General features: G+C 39.1%; 3 protein-coding genes across 3 annotated transcripts in view; 1 reads left to right on the top strand and 2 right to left on the bottom strand.

The window, feature by feature from the left end:
- Positions 1–18,620, top strand: part of LOC135699440 (uncharacterized) — a 53,886-nt gene that overhangs the window by 11,306 nt on the left and 23,960 nt on the right. The gene's annotated exons all lie outside the window — the stretch shown is intronic.
- Positions 6,641–8,201, bottom strand: LOC135699429 (uncharacterized). Its single transcript, XM_065219694.1, has 3 exons — positions 7,929–8,201; positions 7,442–7,873; positions 6,641–7,377 (listed from the first exon to the last, which is right to left on the bottom strand). The coding sequence occupies exons 1-3, from the start codon at positions 8,121–8,123 to the stop codon at positions 6,685–6,687; spliced, it is 1,320 nt and encodes a 439-aa protein (XP_065075766.1). The 5' UTR covers positions 8,124–8,201; the 3' UTR covers positions 6,641–6,684.
- Positions 16,727–18,266, bottom strand: LOC135699431 (uncharacterized). Its single transcript, XM_065219696.1, has 3 exons — positions 18,015–18,266; positions 17,527–17,952; positions 16,727–17,470 (listed from the first exon to the last, which is right to left on the bottom strand). The coding sequence occupies exons 1-3, from the start codon at positions 18,186–18,188 to the stop codon at positions 16,799–16,801; spliced, it is 1,272 nt and encodes a 423-aa protein (XP_065075768.1). The 5' UTR covers positions 18,189–18,266; the 3' UTR covers positions 16,727–16,798.

An 18,620-nucleotide genomic window follows, 5' to 3' on the forward strand; every position in this document is an offset into this window, starting at 1 on the left:
ATTTGTTGGATCGTATCGTTGGAAGGAGATTCTTAAATTCCCGTGGATTTCGCGTAAGTGTCTCTGCTTACGGGTCCACCCCACCGTTTTTGGCCCTTCATACAGCGATATTGTGAATTCAGATCGGTAGCTCAAATTGATCTTGCTATTAAGTGGAGCTGCATACAAGACAAGATCTTCGAAGGGATGGTGGCTACCTTACATACATACTACAATTCTAAATATAGTTTACAGTGAAGTGTGAGGCGAATTTCTAGCGAAACCAAAGGAGAATTTCAAGTTAATTCTGATTAGAGTTCCATCGATCTTTGTGGTCTGTGCCGGCGTCACTCGTCGTTTAGGCGTATTGTGAGTGTTCGATTCCCGAAGTGAGGGTTTGATTCCCGCTCCAGTTGGTGGAACTTTTCGCAACCTGAAAATTTCCCATGTGGTCAACTGGGTGTGGTATGTTGTCCGTTGCATAGTGTTAAGTATTCAGTTTGTCTTTTAAAAACTCTGATGACAATTGCATGGAGATTTTGTGAAGAACGGAAAAAGAAATCCGAAGAGAAATCATAGAAAATTCTTAAGATGAAACTTAAGGAACGTTGATGACAAATTCAAGGAATTGCTGGAAAAAAATTATAAGGAAATCTGGGAGGAATTCAATGAGTATGCTGATGCGAATCGTGAGAATAATTTCAATTAATGTCTGTCTAATGTTTGCATGGAGATTCATTGTAATGAAATTTTGAGAAATTTAAAAGGAATTATGCAAGAATCTGGCAATATCTGGGATACTTTCAAGGCCATTTTGACAAAGTATTCGACTTGTACAGTAGCAGCACCTACCCCACCCGTGTCCCCTCGAGATCGTCTGTTATTTTCACTTTAGTCTGTTATTTGAAATAAGCATCTTCAACAAAGTATTTGAGTTTATAGGAAATATTGAAGAGGATTTCAAAACAATTCTGACCTTACCTACAAAACAATTCTAAAAAGAATTATTGGATAAATTTGAAAAGAATGCGACGGTCATTCTGAAGAGTGTACCAAGAAAATTATTAAGAATATTCTAATGGAATTTAAGGGTCCATTAACGCTTGGTAGATTACCTTTACCACCGAAGCCTGGTCCGAACTACTTCAAACAGGGGGAACAGAATTGTTTTGTAATCAAAGGAACACATCTTAGTCCTTTTACTTTGTATGGCTTTGTCCACCGTGGATGATCTTGAAGCAGGGAAAGAATTATCTAGGTAGTTATGTTTCATCTACGTGATTCCTAATCCTTTAGTCGCTGTTCTCTAGTTTGAAGTGGTTAAGACTAGGATTCTGATGCATGGTCATTATCGGTGTTTATGAAGGGTGTTCCAACACTCCAAAGGGTATAAAGAATGGGACCTTACAAAGTACAAATTACATCAAAGTAGCTTGATCAATTGCTTCTCATTCTGTTTAAAAAGGTTACAGTAAATATTTTCTTCAGTAGGGTTAACTACCCCATTTCGGGCCTATTAAGCACAACCCGCACTTAGTCTTTCTTAATCTAGCGCAGTTTAGCACCAAACGGATTGTTATTATTACTGATGGCTTCCAAATTTATTTACCTTTACGTATGTACCGTAAAATTTGATAAAGAGAAACCAATCGTTGAGATATTGTCAAAAGTATAACACTGCTTCTTGACGCCAAACTCGGCCTATGGATTCTAAACTCGGCCTAACGCATTGAAACACCATTGAAACGTCCATGAATTCACTTCGGCCTACCGGATGAAGATAAAAATTGATTCGGTCGGAGCGCTTCTTTTGTTTTTGGGAATAATGCGTTCTCATTGACTTCGTTCCGTAGCTTATTAACTAAAGTATCGTACCAAACGCATAATTGACTTGTCAACTCAGAAATAATGGATTTATGTGAAGTTTTCTGATCGATAGGCCCAAAATGGGCGATTAAGCCGAAGTAGTTCTCTACCCTATTTCACCCACAATATAACTCATTTTTTGCAATTCTGCTTAATGAATATTTAAACTGTTTGGGCACACTGTTTCAATACTTTTCTTAACTTTTGATTTTAGCAATGCTAACAAGTTATTTGCTTAACATATTTTTTTTTTATCTAGTTCGTTTATTTGGAAGGCTCAATCGCGTTAGCTTTACGGAGCCGATAGTTCATTGTTCTTTGTTTGTAACAAAATTCTCTTAATTCTATGTCTAGTAGGAGTTGGACCGAATACTCGCGGCTTACTCGAGGTTAGAGAGGTACATTGTCGAAGGATAGGATCAGAGGAGGAGCTTGGGGGTAAGGTTTCGTTCTCTCATCAGAGCGTTGTCGCCAGTATTAACGGTAGTGCGGTTCTAGTTTCGTCTGGAGTTCGACCGGCTATGGTGACCAGTGGGCGACGATGAGACTCATCGAGACGGGGGGACAAGACATTGCATAATTTATTTAAACATGTAATTCATAAACATTCTGGTACTTTGAATTAATTCCTGATGATTATACTGACCGATTTTTACGGGAATTTTTTTTGAAAATGACCTGGCAACACTCGCTGAGCGTAATCATGCTTTTAGAAATTTCTCCATACGAATAAGTAAAAGTGACTCAAAACTGAGTAAAAGTTAGTCACTTTCTGAGTTAGTTTCGTTTTTAGTGTTCAACGAAACGAACATCCCTTTATAGCACGCGGCAGCCAAACGATGACTGCAGTCAAATTTTCTGCGTTTCCCTTACATTTATATTGGCAGCTCCACTTTTTTTTCTGCAATTTGCTGATGTAAGTCAATGCATGTAAAAAAGCAAAGAAAAACAAATAAATAAGTATTGAGTGGCACCGACTCGTCTCTCTGTTCTCTCGATAGTCATAGCGAGCGAGCACGTGATTGGTTGATTAAGTCTGAAAACTTTGAACAATAGTTAACCATTGATGAACAACTATCATCTTTATACCAAACAAATCTTACATTACATCTGAATAAAATGGTGTAGTTAAAATTGAATTTCATTCATAAATGACCATGTTGTAAGCGTTCAAAACATGACACTATTTCGTCGCATTTTTTTTTTCTCGAATGCTGATCTACCGTTTGTGTTGTGTAAGAGAGACAACGGTAGAGCATGAGTGTACGAATACAAACAGACTGTCGCGCACGAAGCGCGTGTGGTAAAAAACGTCAACTGTTTCAACCCCTGCTCCGAACAGCAGTCACACGGTTTATACGGTGTTTTTAATTTCAGATGAATGACTAGAATCAGCTGAAAACGTGCATCTTTAAGGACTCTAAACTCCAAAATAGACAAGGGTTTCACAGATCCACACTGTCTAAAAGCGTTGTATTGTTCCCCCGTACAACCAATCCTTGAAAACGCATTTCATACATTCATTTACATTCAACAGCATTCTGCAAAATGATGTATAGAGCTTTTGTAGGTTTTGTTATTAGCTACAAGTTTTGCTTATAACTCAAATCTGTATATCTTATGCATCATGAACTAGAGCGGGCAGAACTTGTTACTGTTTTTCAGTGAATGTAAAATACATTCACTGAAAAACAGTAGTGGCTTCTGTTCGCTCTGCTTCGTCATGCATAAGAGATACGGATTTCACTTGTTAACAAAAGTTGTAGCTAATAACAAAACCTACAAAAGCTCTGCACATCATTTTGCGGAATGCTGTTGAAAAAAAAAAGTTAGAGGCAAATGAATGTAAATGAATGCACGAAATGAATGCAAATGATTTTCCATGCCTGCTCAGGAATCTACCGTGGCGTGATCCTTCAAACGTATCCCGATAGATACCCGAGCAAAGCTGAAGATCAAATTGAAATCAAAATGTGCTGTTATGATGTAACTTATTTTGAATACTCCAGTTGATCTCATTTTGGTTGACTTAACGGTTAACACAGCAAAAATGAGAGCAAAATTTTACACTGTTGAAGCAAACGGAAAACTAATCCTGCTTTCAATGAAATCAATTTGATTACTGATTTTGCATTCATAATGTTTAACTGAATACGGGCCTAGAGTAAATGGTTACCATTCATGTTTCTCAAGCTGAAAGACTTAGGCTACAATCTCACCGCGGGCAAGTCACGAATGACCTAAAATGTGTTAAACAAATCAGATAAACGATAATCATTAGTTCAACGACAGATGAATTTCAATTAAATTTTAAACAAGACGTAAACAGCAGAACTTCAAGTTAAGTTGCTTTCATTTAAAACGTCTTGACTTCATAATGAAAGCACAATATGATATCAGACTTATGTCGCAACATTTGAAATCAAAATGAGTTTTCATTATGATAGGAACTGCACACTTTAATATCGATTTGCTTTCATTTTGTTAACCGACTTTGCTCGGGTACCGTCTGCTTGAACTCGAAACGCTTGAAGTCGCTCAACGGTGCCGTCTATTGCTCTCATCTTATCGCTGCTCGACTTCCATGCTTCAGGTAGGATGTTACGACGGGGGTCCCTGATGCAAGCGGGATTTAAAATAGAGTAAGTAGTGTAAGAAGATTGAACCTTATTTAAAAATTATTAAACAATAAATAAATAATCTCTAACGTGTTTATCCTTTAACTATTTGTTTGAATTACTTCTGCGTGAAGTTATCGATTTACATAGTTGAAGATGCTAATTTTAAATAACAAACTAAAGTGGTAATTTTTATACAATATATAGAGAGTAGAAAGCGAGCAAAAACAACTTTTTTAGGAAGGTACAAATCGGGTTGATCATCTCTCTTTACCAAACTCCCCCGTTGGAGAGCGACGATGAGGGGTAAATATCTAAGTATCTAAAATCCTGATGAATGATAAACATCCATTTTCGTAGACGCTAGACGTCGTTAGTTTTGCAAGATGTAAGCTCTAAATGGGTATGTGCGTCTCTTAATAGATGTTACACCTAATTGCGTATTGCGTCTGACAAAATTTACCCTTCAAGTAGATTGGTGCGTCTGCTCGATCCAGCTGTGTCCAAAAAAAAACCGTCCTTTGAGCGCTTTTGAATAAATGCAAGAATGGTAAAGAGTTAAAAGAAGAGCATGATTCTTTTCTGTTCTTAACAGCCTGACTAGCTAGGAGAAATGGTCTTGCTTGGATGAATTTTTTTGACGTAGGATTACGTCTTTCTGCAGCATATTGGGGGTGCAATTTTAAATAATCAAAATCGACCGCGTTACGATAAGTGGTCAGGTTTTTCCCACTTATAACTCTGTCAATAGCGGATGAATTTTAATTCTAAGCAAGCCAAACGATTGGAAATTTTTCTACGAATCTGCTTAAATGAACACTTTACCAATGTTCAATAGGTTAATATTGAAAGTTACACAAATGTCTAACTGTTGCAATGGTGATCAAAATTATCACCGATTACCTGCAAAAAGCGCTTTCCCTAACACAGATTTCAAAATCGAATTCCACCCGGTCTCGCTGCACCGTTATTTAAGCACCGTGTATGATGATGTCCGGTTGGTTGGAAAGTGCTTAATTTTGTTTCCGTGGTTTCCCTAACTCAGTCGCCGAATATTAATATCAAGTACGTAATCCTACGCCAAATCTACGGTTGTGTCTTGGATACAACCTCCTACTTTTTTTTGATTGCTTGCAGTAGCACTTTTATGACTTTAAGCATTGTCTTGGTATCATAGAGTGGCTTTAGCTAGTATTCTAGGCCTTCATTGTAAACCTGGTTAACTAGGAAAATAAACTTTCCAGTGAAGTTTTAGTATTGTGATGTTGCTACTTTTGCAATTAAGATCGAATTAACTTACAGAATTTTTGAGATGAAAGCGCTGTTCTAACGAATTTCCGTCGGAGAAATCCGGCCGCGAATCAGCGTTTGGTTAAGCGCATTATCCGGAACCATTTTTTTATGAAGCTGGGTCTCAAAATGTACTCAAGGGATAAACAATATAATGGGAATAAAGACAAGTGTTTCATATGTAATATGTAGCAGAACTGAGTGAATTTATGCCTCTAGCGTTGAGTTCGAAAACAGTCAGACAAAAATATCCAAGGGTGAGGAAATTTCCATACCAAGGACCTCTTCTCGTATCATGGAGTAAGTCAAAGTAAGAAACGGTTCTCGAACTTTCTGAAAACTCTTAGCGATTAAGCAACGCTTTTTTTTGTAGAATTTTCACAGTTTCCTTCACACGTCACTATCAATCATAGTAACATCTCGGTGATTACCAGACGCTTACCTTGTTTAACATTTGTGCCTTCCCGTTTTTGGCAACACGCGATTTCTGTCTTTTTCGCATTCTGTAAAATGTATCTAATGCTTTATTCAATTTGAGATTGTACAGTACCACTCTTCATGGACTCGGAGATTAACCAGCGTCTGGCTGAAAATCTCCTTAATAAAGACAACCAACCAACCAACTCTTCATGGGTTTGAGACCCATGTGGTATTTCTTGAAAAAAAAATATCCAGAAAGCACTAGTACTTAGATTTGTAATAGTTGCCAAAACCGGGTAGGCACTGCACCTGGACTTTTTTTTTAATTGCTGGAAAATCAAGGACAATCTGGGAATTTGGTTTTCTTCATTGAGTCGACCCCCTGTTAACGGAAGACACAAATCTTCCTTGTGAATAAATTAGTGAATTGCTGTGGCTCTTATTACATGCGTCAGATTAAAATTCAACTCACATTCTCATTTATTACAACTCGATAAAATTCATACTGAGCTCACGGATCTTCATCAACACGCACCCTCGCGGAATCCTCTTCAAAGCCAAATAAAAATTCAACAGCCTCTTCCACACATTCCGTCATCGTCTCGCGGTAGAACTCATCCTCCCGGATATACTTGAGCAGAAACTCGTCCCGATTCCCATTGCAATACTGATGGTACAGTTCCGGGTCGTCCTGATGCAACCGATCCAGCACCGTCGCCGGCAGGTTGGTCAAAGCTAGGTAAACTCCCGCAAAAACGTGTGCAACTATTTTGTAGTGCCACATGCTACGCTGCAGTTGGTCCCGACTTAGGATCCGATCCGGATCCAACTGGAACTGTCTCAGTTTGCTCGCCAGTTGACAGTAGTAGAAGTCGAAATAATGTTGGAAAAATTCGTCCCGGTGGGATCTCCTGGTTGTGAGATAGAGCGTTAGCAGGAAATCGATGATCGGTGGCAAATAGCGGCAGATTTGGAAGTCCAGAAGGATGCAAGTTTTGGGTGCTTGCAGGTTGTCGCCCTCGAACTGGAACATCAAATTGTTGAGCCAAATGTCCCGATGAACCAGTGTGTTTTGAAATGTCGTGGTCGGTCTTACTATTTCAAATATTTGGTTCAGTTTGTCGTCAATTTCCTGTTCCATTATTTGCTTTTTCACTGGATCACCGCAGTACTTGGTGCCATTCAGCGCAATTGCCTTAATACCCTGAAGTGATGAATTTGTTGTCATGTTTGTCTTCATTTGCAAATTAGGGTTCAAGCTTACTTACAGCCAAGCCTGCCATAAACCAGCTGTTATCTCGTGTAACAGACGTCTCAAACAGCACATCCGCATACAGCTCGTCCAAGCGTTGGCCTCCGACGCAATTGTACTCGTAATTCAGAGACAGGGCATGCATCTGGGCGACCGTCGCCAGTACCAAATGAAGGTGAGGTTGCTTCAGTGCCGTTTGAAAATGCATCATTCCGAATCCCTGACGCCACTTTAGATCTTCCAGTACGATCAGATCGTCCCGAGTGAGATAACAGTTCGGTCGCCACTTGGATGGTGCTTCGTTATGTTCGAACCCGGTCAATATCTTTGAATAGATGCCAACCTCCTTGCGAAAGAAGCCCATCTCTTCCATCATGGCTCGTTGGTTCTTGTCCGACAGTGGAAGCGATTTCAGGAAGTAGCGCTCCTTGGACTGAATTCCAGCGTTCTGGAACATTGGAAATTCAATCAAAACATTATCTATCAGCATTCGACAATCATACCTCTGCGGTTACTTCAAGTTGTAGATATTCCCCCAGGAACCCAATATGTCCGGGAATCTTAGAAATTTCGTACGCAATCACCGTGGCATCGTTCCCCGATCCCAGTGATTTTCGCACAATTTGTTCACATTCTTCGGCACTGATTAGCTTTTGGTAGCTCACTTGACCTTGACCGAGGCAACTTGAGCTACTCATATTTCCTCTCGCCGTTAATAGCACAGCGCAGGCAACAAACAGGAATCCAGTTGATTGCGAGTGCGACGTGCGACGCTGATCGCGTGAGACTGACTCGCGGAAAAAAATGCTAAGCAAATTGGGACTCGTCTCAATATGAACGAGTACATAGGTATAGTGATAATGGTTAAATTATTATCAGATTCATTTAAGCTATCTTAACAAATTTTCGAGCACCATACCAAAAGCATGTTTTTCGCTATGTTGGTAATTTCTACGGTAATTTTAAACGGATCTCTGATGCTTTTATCTTGGTAGGGTTAACAACCCCATTTCCGGCCTATTAAGCACAACCCGCTTTTAGTCTTTCTTAATCTAGCGCAGTTTAGCACCTGTTGGAATTTTATTATCACTGATGGCTTCCAAATTTATTTACCTTTCCTTACGTACCGTAAGATTTGATAAAGAGAAACCAATCGTTGAGATATTGTCAAAAGTCTAAAACTGCTTCTTGACGCCAAACTCGGCTTACGGATTCTAAACTCGGCCTACCGCATTGAAACGCCATTGAAACGCCACTGAATTCACTTCGGCCTATCGGATGATGATAAAAATTGATTCGGTCGGAGCGTTTTTTGTTTGTTTTTGGGAATAATAGGTGCAAACCTTCATACCACGCGTTCTCATTGACTTCGTTCGGTAGCTTATTAACTAAAGTATCGTACCAAACGCATACTTGACTTGTTAACTCTGAAATCATGGATTTATTTGATGTTTTCTGATCGATAGGCCCAAAATGGGCGATTAGGCCGAAGTAGTTCCCTACCCTATAAAGGATATTAGTTTCCCTTTCTTATGGTTCAATTGGTCATGTCACATGGTGGTTGGTACGACTGTTAATATTTTTTTTTTATTTCAAATTTTTGTACGAAAATATCTATTAGAATGCCGGTTTGTAATTGCACTGCTGAAAGAATAATGGGCTCTCGAATATAAAATATAAAATATGATAATCCAGTTTTAACGGTGCAATTAAAAACCCATGTAGCATGACCAACATATTATTAGACATTTCAGAAAGTAACCTTTCCAACATTGAATAACATTATAAAATGGGGGGGGGGGTTGGTTGGATAGCATCTAACATGAAGCTTTAGTGTGATAATTTATTAGCTAGAGAATGGTCTTAGAAGCTATCTACCTACCCTCTTCTAAGACCATTCTCTAGCTAATAAATTATCACATAAAAGCTTTATGTTCGATAGCATTTTCAACCAACTCTCAAGTTTGCGAACTTCGCGTATGAAGTAACATAAAAACACTTTGAGTGGCATTAAGAAATGGATAACTACAATCCGAGATGTTTCAACTTTTAAAATATTTTCTTCTTCTTTTCAGTGTGTTAGCTCACCACCCCGATGTAATGATTAAAAAAATCTACCTTGTTTTAATTTTTGCACAGAGCCAAATAAAAAAAATAGACACGGCCTTCTCAGATCTGCATGAGATTAAACATATGTTTTGCTATGGGCAGGCTTGCTTCCACTCACTTGCTATAAAAAAAGGATTTTCGGAATTTTGGAATCGTTCGATGTTAAAGACTGGAACGCGCAAAAATTGGTCGACTAGAAAAATCGTTTCTTTCAGTCAAAATTCATATCAAATTAATCTTCTTATTTTTCTTTTGATAGTTTAAATCATACATTTAAAGAAAAAATGCTCGTTTATTCTTTTGGTTTCCCAAATCCGAGCTGCCGTGCCTTCCGCTTAACCCCTTCCATTAAATTTTGCGCAGTGGTTTCATCGACCTTATTCGCCTCCGAACGCCAGTTAGATTTCAACTGTTGCTCGTTTTTCCATGGATTTATTAGTTTTTTTTAGATTCCGTTTGACCAAGGCTCAACACCGTTCGATAGTGCGGAGTTCTGGGCTGTTGGGAGGGTTGTGGTCTTTGGGTACCACAACCACGTTGTTCGCATCGTACCACTCAATTGCCTTTTTCCCATAGTGGCAGCTCGCCAAGTCCGGCCAGAACAGCACAGGTCTATTATGTTGCTTTAGGAATGGTAGCAGCTGCTTTTCCAGGCACTCCTGAACGTAGATCTCTTGATTGATGGTTCCCGTAGTAATAAAAATGCCGCTTTTTAGACCACACGTGCATATGGTCTGCCGGATATTTTTTCGGGAACTTCGATAGTTTAATGGTTTTGAAAATTTCAGCCACCTTCCCTTCTCCTGATGCGGTATAAAGCTCGTGTCTCGGAAGCTGCATGAAATCCACCTTCACATAAGTTTCGTCGTCCATGACGACACATTCGAACTTTGTGAGCAGATTCGTATACAACTTTCGGGACCACTGCTTTGCCGACGTGTTTTGTTTGTAATCTCGGTTCGCCACCTTCACCTTCTTAAACGTCGACAACATGGCTCGTTTTTTGGCCCGCTGCACAGTAGTATGGGAGACATTGAGCTTGCCAGCGACGTCCCGGATGGAGAGGTTAGGATTCCGCTTATATTTCACCGCCACCTACTTCGTCGTCGCTGCTACGTCCGGATTACGAATGCCGCCGCTTCTAGGCTTCCTGACGGTCGACAGACGCTCCCCGAACACTTCTAAAACCTTTGTCACGGTCGATTTGGCCACATCCAGCAATTTTGCCAACTTGGCGTGTGAGAACGTCGGATTTTCTTGCTGCGCGAGCAAAATTTTGACTCCTCTTGCTTGGACGTCATTTTGAAAACTGGAGAGCAAACGGTGAAAACTCATCATAGCAACCATTGTATATACACTCCTAAGAGGAAGAGAAGACAATTGGCTTCTTCCTCTTTTATTTCTATCTCTATCTCTCTCTCTTTATCTATCTTTATCTCTATGTCACGCACATGAAATCGGCCAATCAGGAGCTGGTTCACGTTTGACAGAAAAGTGGTTCATTTTCGCCCCCGTATTGTCACCTCTTATCTTAGATACACTCAACTTCCAAATGCTTTCAGGTTTTTTTTTTATGCATTTTTAACAGAAATACACCAATTTGAAGTTGACCCATTTTTGCGCGTTCCAGACTTTATAATGATATTTGATGGTAGATACAAGTAGAAATTGAAAGGCAAGTGTCTCATACATAAAACCAGTAAATTTGTGAGTGAACGCTCACGAATTATACAATCGCTGATTGTGACACTCTGAAAGCTAAATTGACAGGTTTCATGTGTCAAACATATACTTTACAATCTTTTGTTTTTACTTAAAAGTTCAAAATATGATTTTCCCAAGGAATCTCAAGTTCGGATTTTACTTGAGAAACAAACTCAAAAGTTCACATCTTGTTCAAATTTAGTTCCGTGGAACTTTCTTGCTGATTAACAAGACACTATACGTACAAACAGAACTTAATGCTATGAAGAAAAGAGGCCTACTGCTGTCATGATTACCTGGGTTTTGTCAAATAAGGTAAATATTTACATTGGTTGTACCAAAGAATTGCCAAACTTGCCGTTTCTGTTCCGCTTCCGCCCACATTGCGTTTGGGCCTTCAGTCGTAGCACGGCGTGAGATCTATGATGGTGTTACTTATGCAGGCGGCAGGTTCAAATTTCGAATGAACTCATTCAGCGAGTTCGAAAAATCGCATTCGCTTTCCATGTAGACAAGGATCGTCGTATGAAAGAAGCTCTCGATTCCGAGAACTCAAGATGCTCAAAAAGAAGAGTTTGCAGGAGAAAATTGTTCTGCTCAAATGATATACATTTTTAAAAGTATGTAATCCGAAAATAAACACATATTCAACTTGCAATTTCTCGTTGTAATGTGAACTCACTGAGAGAATAAAATTTAATGATAATTAAACATAAATTATTTTGCCATGTCTGCGGTTGTCATATGGAGTTCCAGAGAGTACGAAACTGACTAATGCTTGAGCAGTGCATCCTCAGGTTCGGTTGCCACAGCAAGAATAATCACTGTTGATTTTTGTTTGGCTGTGAAATTATGAACACAAATTTAGAGCTTGGTGACATTGATTAAATATTCCTATTATTACTTAGTAATGAATAGTGAGCCTAGTTGTGAGCAGTAGTTATTCATTATTATATTATAATATGTATTTATAGCCCTAGGCCTACTCAGAAAACCATTTTTATGAATGAAATCAACGTATCGAGTAAAATCATATGATATTCCACTTCGTTCACATAGAGCAGTGGTATGTATCTCGGTTTCAAAGAGTAGGACTCGAGTTCGAGACTTGCGGTAAGTAATTTAAAAACATGTAATTTAAATTAAATATTTGACCATATTGTAAACACTTATCTTCCGACGACGCAGTAGCTCATAACAAATTAGAAGAGAACTTGGTAAGCAGCAAAATAATAGATATATTTGTTTTCTATTTTGGATTGTTGATTTCATTCAAGTTTTCTTTTTGGGCTGAATAGCATTCCTTCCAACGGTTAAACGAACTTTTTATGAACTTTCAAGTTCTTTTTAAAAGTGAAACAGCATTTTGTTAGAAGCTTAAACATCGAATATGAACTCGGAAGTTCGGTTAATTACTTAAAAAGTAAGCTGAATAGAATTCTCTTCATAAACCTTCGAATAGCTGATTGACTTTTGGTTGCTTGGGTTAACATCTATTGATTTTATAATTCCGAATATTATTTATAGCAAGTGAGTCGAAACTCACACTTAGCAAATATTTGGCCATTTTGGATCTTGTAATTTTATTCTCAGTTATCTTACCCCTTGGAAAAATGCCAACTTCTGGAATAGTTGAACCATGGACACATGAAAATTGTCAAAATTCGTAGAACAAGCATCGACAAAAAAATTTCTGACTAAAGCACACTACAGTCGAAATTCGCTGGTTGGGCCACCACCTCGGCCCAACTAACGAATTCGATTCGTTAGTTGGGCCAACTGACAGAAGAGTGAAATTTCTTGAGGGGTGCACGCATTGTTTGTTGTGGTTGTGTAAATTTTACGAAAAGCGGAATTAATGGTACTTGTTCATTGGAAGCGTGGTACTCTGCGTAATACTACATACATCGTATTCAAAACAGGTATGTAATAAGTTGAACTTATTGTTATGTTAAATATGTAAATAAATGCTCTCATCTTCAGCATTCTACAATGGAGTATGGATCGGGATCCAAGCGGAAACACACAACACTATCATTGGCGGACAAATTAAAAATTATTGAAGAGGCAGTGTCGGGAGGAATGTCCCATGAACAGATCCTTGAGAACTAAGCTGATTGAAGCTGAGTGGCAAAAACGAAACCTGTAATGTGTGCAATTTTAATTATTTTTGTATTAATTTCAAATAAACATTCATTAAACACAATACGCAATGTAAAATGCATTTGCTCACCCCTAGAAAGAATTGACGTCTGGTTGTCAACTGCAATTTGACAAGAGATTTTGACATCCAGTTGCTTTTTAATTGGGTCACCGCCCAACTAGCGGAGGCCCAACTAAAAAGCAGCCCAAGTATTAAAAGCCCAACCAGCGAATTCCGACTGTACTGACATCTGGCTCCGTGTTCGTGGGAAATATTTTACGAAGCCATGAACCCGCATGCAAAAGTTATAAATTGGTTTGTGTCTGATCTATTCTGGACAAATTATTTTTTTATCTAGATCAAAACATTCTATGGTTTTGACAGTTCGGATCACTGCACATTTAAATCGGTCGTTTCCGATTTTCAGGTATAAGTCAGAATTAAGTGTCCTGTCGGTTTGTCGGTGCTATAACCATAAGCCATATTGCGTTAGGACAAGAGTTAGTGCTAATGTCCCGACCACTAGAGGAAAATGAAGCATCACTTAACCTTTTTAGACTAGATGCTTCCAACGACCAATAATTTACAAATAACAATGCAACGGAACGTACGGTACGAGATGTACACTTGTCATCCATTTATTGGATTATGAAGCATCATGTTTAAATCTTTGACCCGATATTTCTGAATTATCTTGCCCCTGAAATGCTGCATAAAGGGTGTCCACAGTTAAATTGCATCATTAAAAAAAACTGTAACATTTAGCCTTTCATTGAGAAATTTGTAGTACTTTTGAAAATGAAGTCGAAGGAACAGCGAATGCGTGAGAAAATTTTGCACACTCACCTCAACAACCCACTTTTTTCACACCGAGTCATCGGAAAGATTTTGGGACTCCAACAATCTACTGTTTCTCGTGTCATAAAAAGTTTCGGAGAACGTTTAGCTGTCGATCGGAAGCAAGTGAGTGCAAGAAAAAGTGCTTTGACTATATGTTTTTAGTATTACTTCTACGTGTAGTCAACGATTTACATAGTTGAAGATGCTAATTTCAAATAACAGACTGTAGTGGTAATTTTTATACGATAGATGGAGTAGATGAAAGCATAGAGTTGATAGTCCCGTGGAGTACGGCAGTGTGAAGATTGTATATAGATATTAGAATAGCGAGCTAGGACAACTTTTAAGGAAGGTACAAACCGGTTTTTTCATCTCTCTTTACCAAACTCTTACCAAACTCTTACCAAACTCTTACCAAACTCTTACCAAAGGGGGAGTTTGGTAAAGAGAGATGATGCATTGTGCGCCGGCCTTAACAACTACGACCGTAAATGTCCAAGTCTAGATGAATGAAAAACGACTGCTTCCGTTTCTCAAATCACTTTTGAATTAATAAGAAATTTCGGGCATTTGGATTTGGTGAAGAAATAGAGTGAAATAAAGATATGGATAAAGATGCAATTTCACACTGCGCTTTGGTCAGATAGCGTATAGGGCGTCGTTGTGCCAATTTGGTCGTGGCACATTTCGAGTTTGAGAGAGTGATTGCAGTTTGCTCAAAAGTGCCTGAGTAAAATGCAAGTACTTTCGATGATTACCCGTAGTTGTTACAGTGAAGATATACACCCATATTCTCGTTTATGTCTAGACGTGTTTGCCATACAGAAACATTTTTATTTGATTTTGTGTGGTGGATGGGATTCGGGCGTGACGGGTACATGGGTGATAATATTAAGTTTACGGTTGAAAAAATGAGAAATGTATCGCTTCAGTTTGAGAAGCACTTCACTTCGCAATCGATGAACCATTCTGACGGCCCACATTACCGTGCAGGCGCCATGTGTTTGCAGGGTCAGTTAAAACTGTATTTTTGAGCTTTATCTCTTTACATTCTTAGATGTTTCTAAGCAGATTATCATGTTGGTGTACACTGATTCAAAGAGTAAATGGTATTAAAATTGAGCTGTCCATAGTTGGGCGTTGTTGAACTTGTGGTACTTGCGCAACATTTCATTTGAGTACCAAAGTAACCATATAATCACAAAATAATTTTAAATGTAGGTTAAGAGTGAGACAATGTCACTGAGATATGGTTAGTTGGGTATTCAGATGAAACTATTACTTTAAAAAACTAATCCTGGTTGTATCTTTTTTTCGTTTGCATTTAACACTGTTTGATATTACTAACCGCACCGAGCCTTCATTCCGGGTGATGAGGGATCCTGCAGAAGAAGAAGATGACCATGAGCCCCTTCTCGGCACGAGTGTATTGTTGATGGACCTGGTCTACGATTCAAGGTTGGATTCTATGATGATGAGCATCACATAAAAGGTAAAATAGGTAGCATCATCTTTATCGAAATGTAAGTATTATTGACAATAATCATAACTAGATATGCAAATTTATATGATAGGTATCTGGATCAACGTTATTCAAACATACATTCAATCTCGACGACATCTAATTCTCCATTTCTACACCTTTACCTCACCTTTCTCTTATCTTTTACCTATGCATCTACGCTTCTATTTTAAGGGTCAACTTAACTCTTACTTTATATTCGGCTGATTTCAATCGACTCGCATAAGTCATTATCTAAGAGCCATCTCATCTTTATCTATTTGATTGCTGCATGGAAGGTGTATAATTGGTCATCAACATTACACTTGCGACCAGGCTCAATGCCCCCTCCAGTATGGCACAATAACAATAACAATTACATTCCCTGACAATTTCATGACAATCGGTGTAGAGACTTATTTTTGGCGAGTACTTCTAAGTGATGTAATTTAACTGTGAACACCCTGGCCAGTTTTGGCATATTTTGCGCATATCTGATGTGCAACATATACCAAATAGACAGGAAAAATTATGGAGATATATCTATCATTTTCCAGGATGCTTTCGTGAACTGGCTGTGTTCTTGTTAGATTACATTAGATTAGACATCCTGAAAAGTTACAGCCAAGGAATCAAGAATATCTCCAAATGACAAAATGACAAGCAATCAACGAATCGAATGATAACGCTATGTCAGAAGTGGAAAGCAATAATGACATAATTTTCTTCTTTTTTTTACATGACAAGCAGCCCATGCGACACAGCTCACTCGGGACGGTAGAAGAAAATTAGCAAATAGTTGGCAAGCTGCTTCTCTCGATTCAGCTATGCAAGCAAGCTATGTCCTCATCCGTGTATATTGCAACAAAGCAGGCAAACAATATATCATTATCCTTCTACCACTCCGATCGAGCTATGTTACAGAGCGAGTTTGTCATGGTAGTCGTAGCAACCGTTTTGTCTGTATCGTTGGTTGCTTTATGTGTTTGGATTCGCTGGTTACAGCCCATTGCACTTTTTTGAAGCGAAAGAAAAAATCACGAGTTGATAAACTTTCTTCCAGTACTGTATTTAAATCAGAATCCAAAAATATACTCCAGCATCTCTTCAACACACTCGGTCAAAGTTTCCCGGTAGAAATCGTCCTCCTGTAGGCACTTCAGTACAAATCCGTCCCGGTTGACGTTGCAGTACTGGTTGTACAACTCGGGATCATTCCGGTGAAGCTCATCCAATAGATGCTCCGGTAGGTTCGTCACCTGAAGGTATATTCCACTGAAGATGTGTGCGAGAATCAAATAATGATGCAGACTTCGTTCCAGTTGGTTCCAGTTGAGAATATGATCCGCATCAAGCTCGAACCGTCGAAGTTCAGATGTCAACGAGCTGTGGTAAAACTCGAGATAGTGCTGAAAATGCTGATCTCGGTGCGATCTTCTGGTGGTGAGGAAAAGAACCTGAAGGAAATCGACCACCGGTGGAAGATAGCGACAGATTTGAAAATCTACCAGAACGCAGGCATTGGGTCGATCCAAATTGTTCGAACCAGTTAAGGGGTCCTTCTCAAACCGGAACATAAGGTTGTTGTGCCACAAATCTCGATGTACCAGAACGTTCTGAAATTGATCAGTCGGTTTGACTACTTCAAAGACGCGATCCAACTTGGCATCTAGCTGTTCTTCTATGATTTTCTTCTTGTCGGGATCTTTGCAGTACCTAGTCCCATTCAAGGCGACTGCCTTGATTGCCTAAAAGCTAAAGAACTTGAATATATTGGATAAAAAAAAATGCATATTCGCCTTACACTTAACCCCGCTAGAAACCAAGAATTTTGGTGCGAAACCGTTGTTTCAAACAACACTTCACTGTGAACATCATCCAATCTTCTTCCACTGAGATGATTCACCTCATAGTTGAGTGATGCAGCATGCATCCGTGCAACCGCTTGCAGTGCAACGTAAATGTGTGCTTGTTCTAAAGAATTGTTGAAATGAACCATTCTAAATCCGTGTCGCAGCGTCATATCCTCCATTACGATCAAATCGTCCCTAGTGTAGTAGCAAGCCGGGTGCCACCTGCAGTATTGCTGGTTTAAGTTCACCAGAATATCCGAATAAATCCGGACCTCCTTCCGGAAAAATCCAAGCCCTTCCATCATGGCTCGTTGCGCTGTGTCAGCAATGGGAAGCGATTTGAGGAAATAATGTTCACTCCATTGCGTTTCGCCCTCCTAGATGAATGAGTTTGTTTTAATTTAAATGGACGTATATTAAAATTGATCAAGTTCCATACCTCCACCACAATCTCCAATTGGAAGTATTCTCCAAGAAATCCAAGATGTCCGGGAATCTTTCTAATCTTATAGGTGCGAATGGAAATGTTTCGGTGACTTAGTGAATTTATCACGATTTGTTCACATTCAGAGGCACTGATGATATTGCAATACTCATTAGCAGTAGTAACCATTGTACTATTGTGTAAACGAAACGCGTCGATAGTTGCAAATGATTTGTACACAGATGAAACTTGGATGCAACCATTCCCGTTAACTAATCATCGTGATTCGTACTATCGATGACTATTGACTGCTGTAGAACAGGCAACATGCTTCTTTTTCTTCTAGGTTTTTTACGCTGCTGCCGGCTCTTAACTTTGTGTTCTAGATGCAATTCCACAGTTGGGTGCTTTCTATGCCAACCAGTGTATGAAGTTGTATATTGTATGGCAAGCACAATGATACTCTATGCCTAGGGAAGTCGAGAAAATTTCCAACCCGGGAATCGAACCCACCGCGTCTTCGGCTTAGTAATACCGTGCATTTAGTGCCTAGGCTATTTGAGGCACCCTACAGGCGACATTCAGAGAACTGCTAATCTACACTCGTCATCGCTATGATCA

Source organism: Ochlerotatus camptorhynchus, unplaced genomic scaffold (assembly GCF_037179485.1).
Source record: "Ochlerotatus camptorhynchus isolate MF236.1 unplaced genomic scaffold, CSIRO-AGI_Acam_v1.1 ptg000108l, whole genome shotgun sequence".
Classification (NCBI taxonomy): Eukaryota; Metazoa; Arthropoda; class Insecta; order Diptera; family Culicidae; genus Ochlerotatus; species Ochlerotatus camptorhynchus.

Bases quoted from the DNA above. Each gene is read 5' to 3' on its own strand.
- LOC135699431 (XM_065219696.1), bottom strand. From the start codon at position 18,188: ATGGTTACTACTGCTAATGAGTATTGCAATATCATCAGTGCCTCTGAA. The intron at 17,953-18,014 runs GTATGGAACTTG...TCATTCATCTAG, and splicing joins AATTGGAGATTGTGGTGGAG to GAGGGCGAAACGCAATGGAG. The intron at 17,471-17,526 runs GTAAGGCGAATA...TTTAGCTTTTAG, and splicing joins GGTTTCTAGCGGGGTTAAGT to GCAATCAAGGCAGTCGCCTT.
- LOC135699429 (XM_065219694.1), bottom strand. From the start codon at position 8,123: ATGAGTAGCTCAAGTTGCCTCGGTCAAGGTCAAGTGAGCTACCAAAAG. The intron at 7,874-7,928 runs GTATGATTGTCG...CCAATGTTCCAG, and splicing joins AACTTGAAGTAACCGCAGAG to AACGCTGGAATTCAGTCCAA. The intron at 7,378-7,441 runs GTAAGTAAGCTT...TCATCACTTCAG, and splicing joins GGTTTATGGCAGGCTTGGCT to GGTATTAAGGCAATTGCGCT.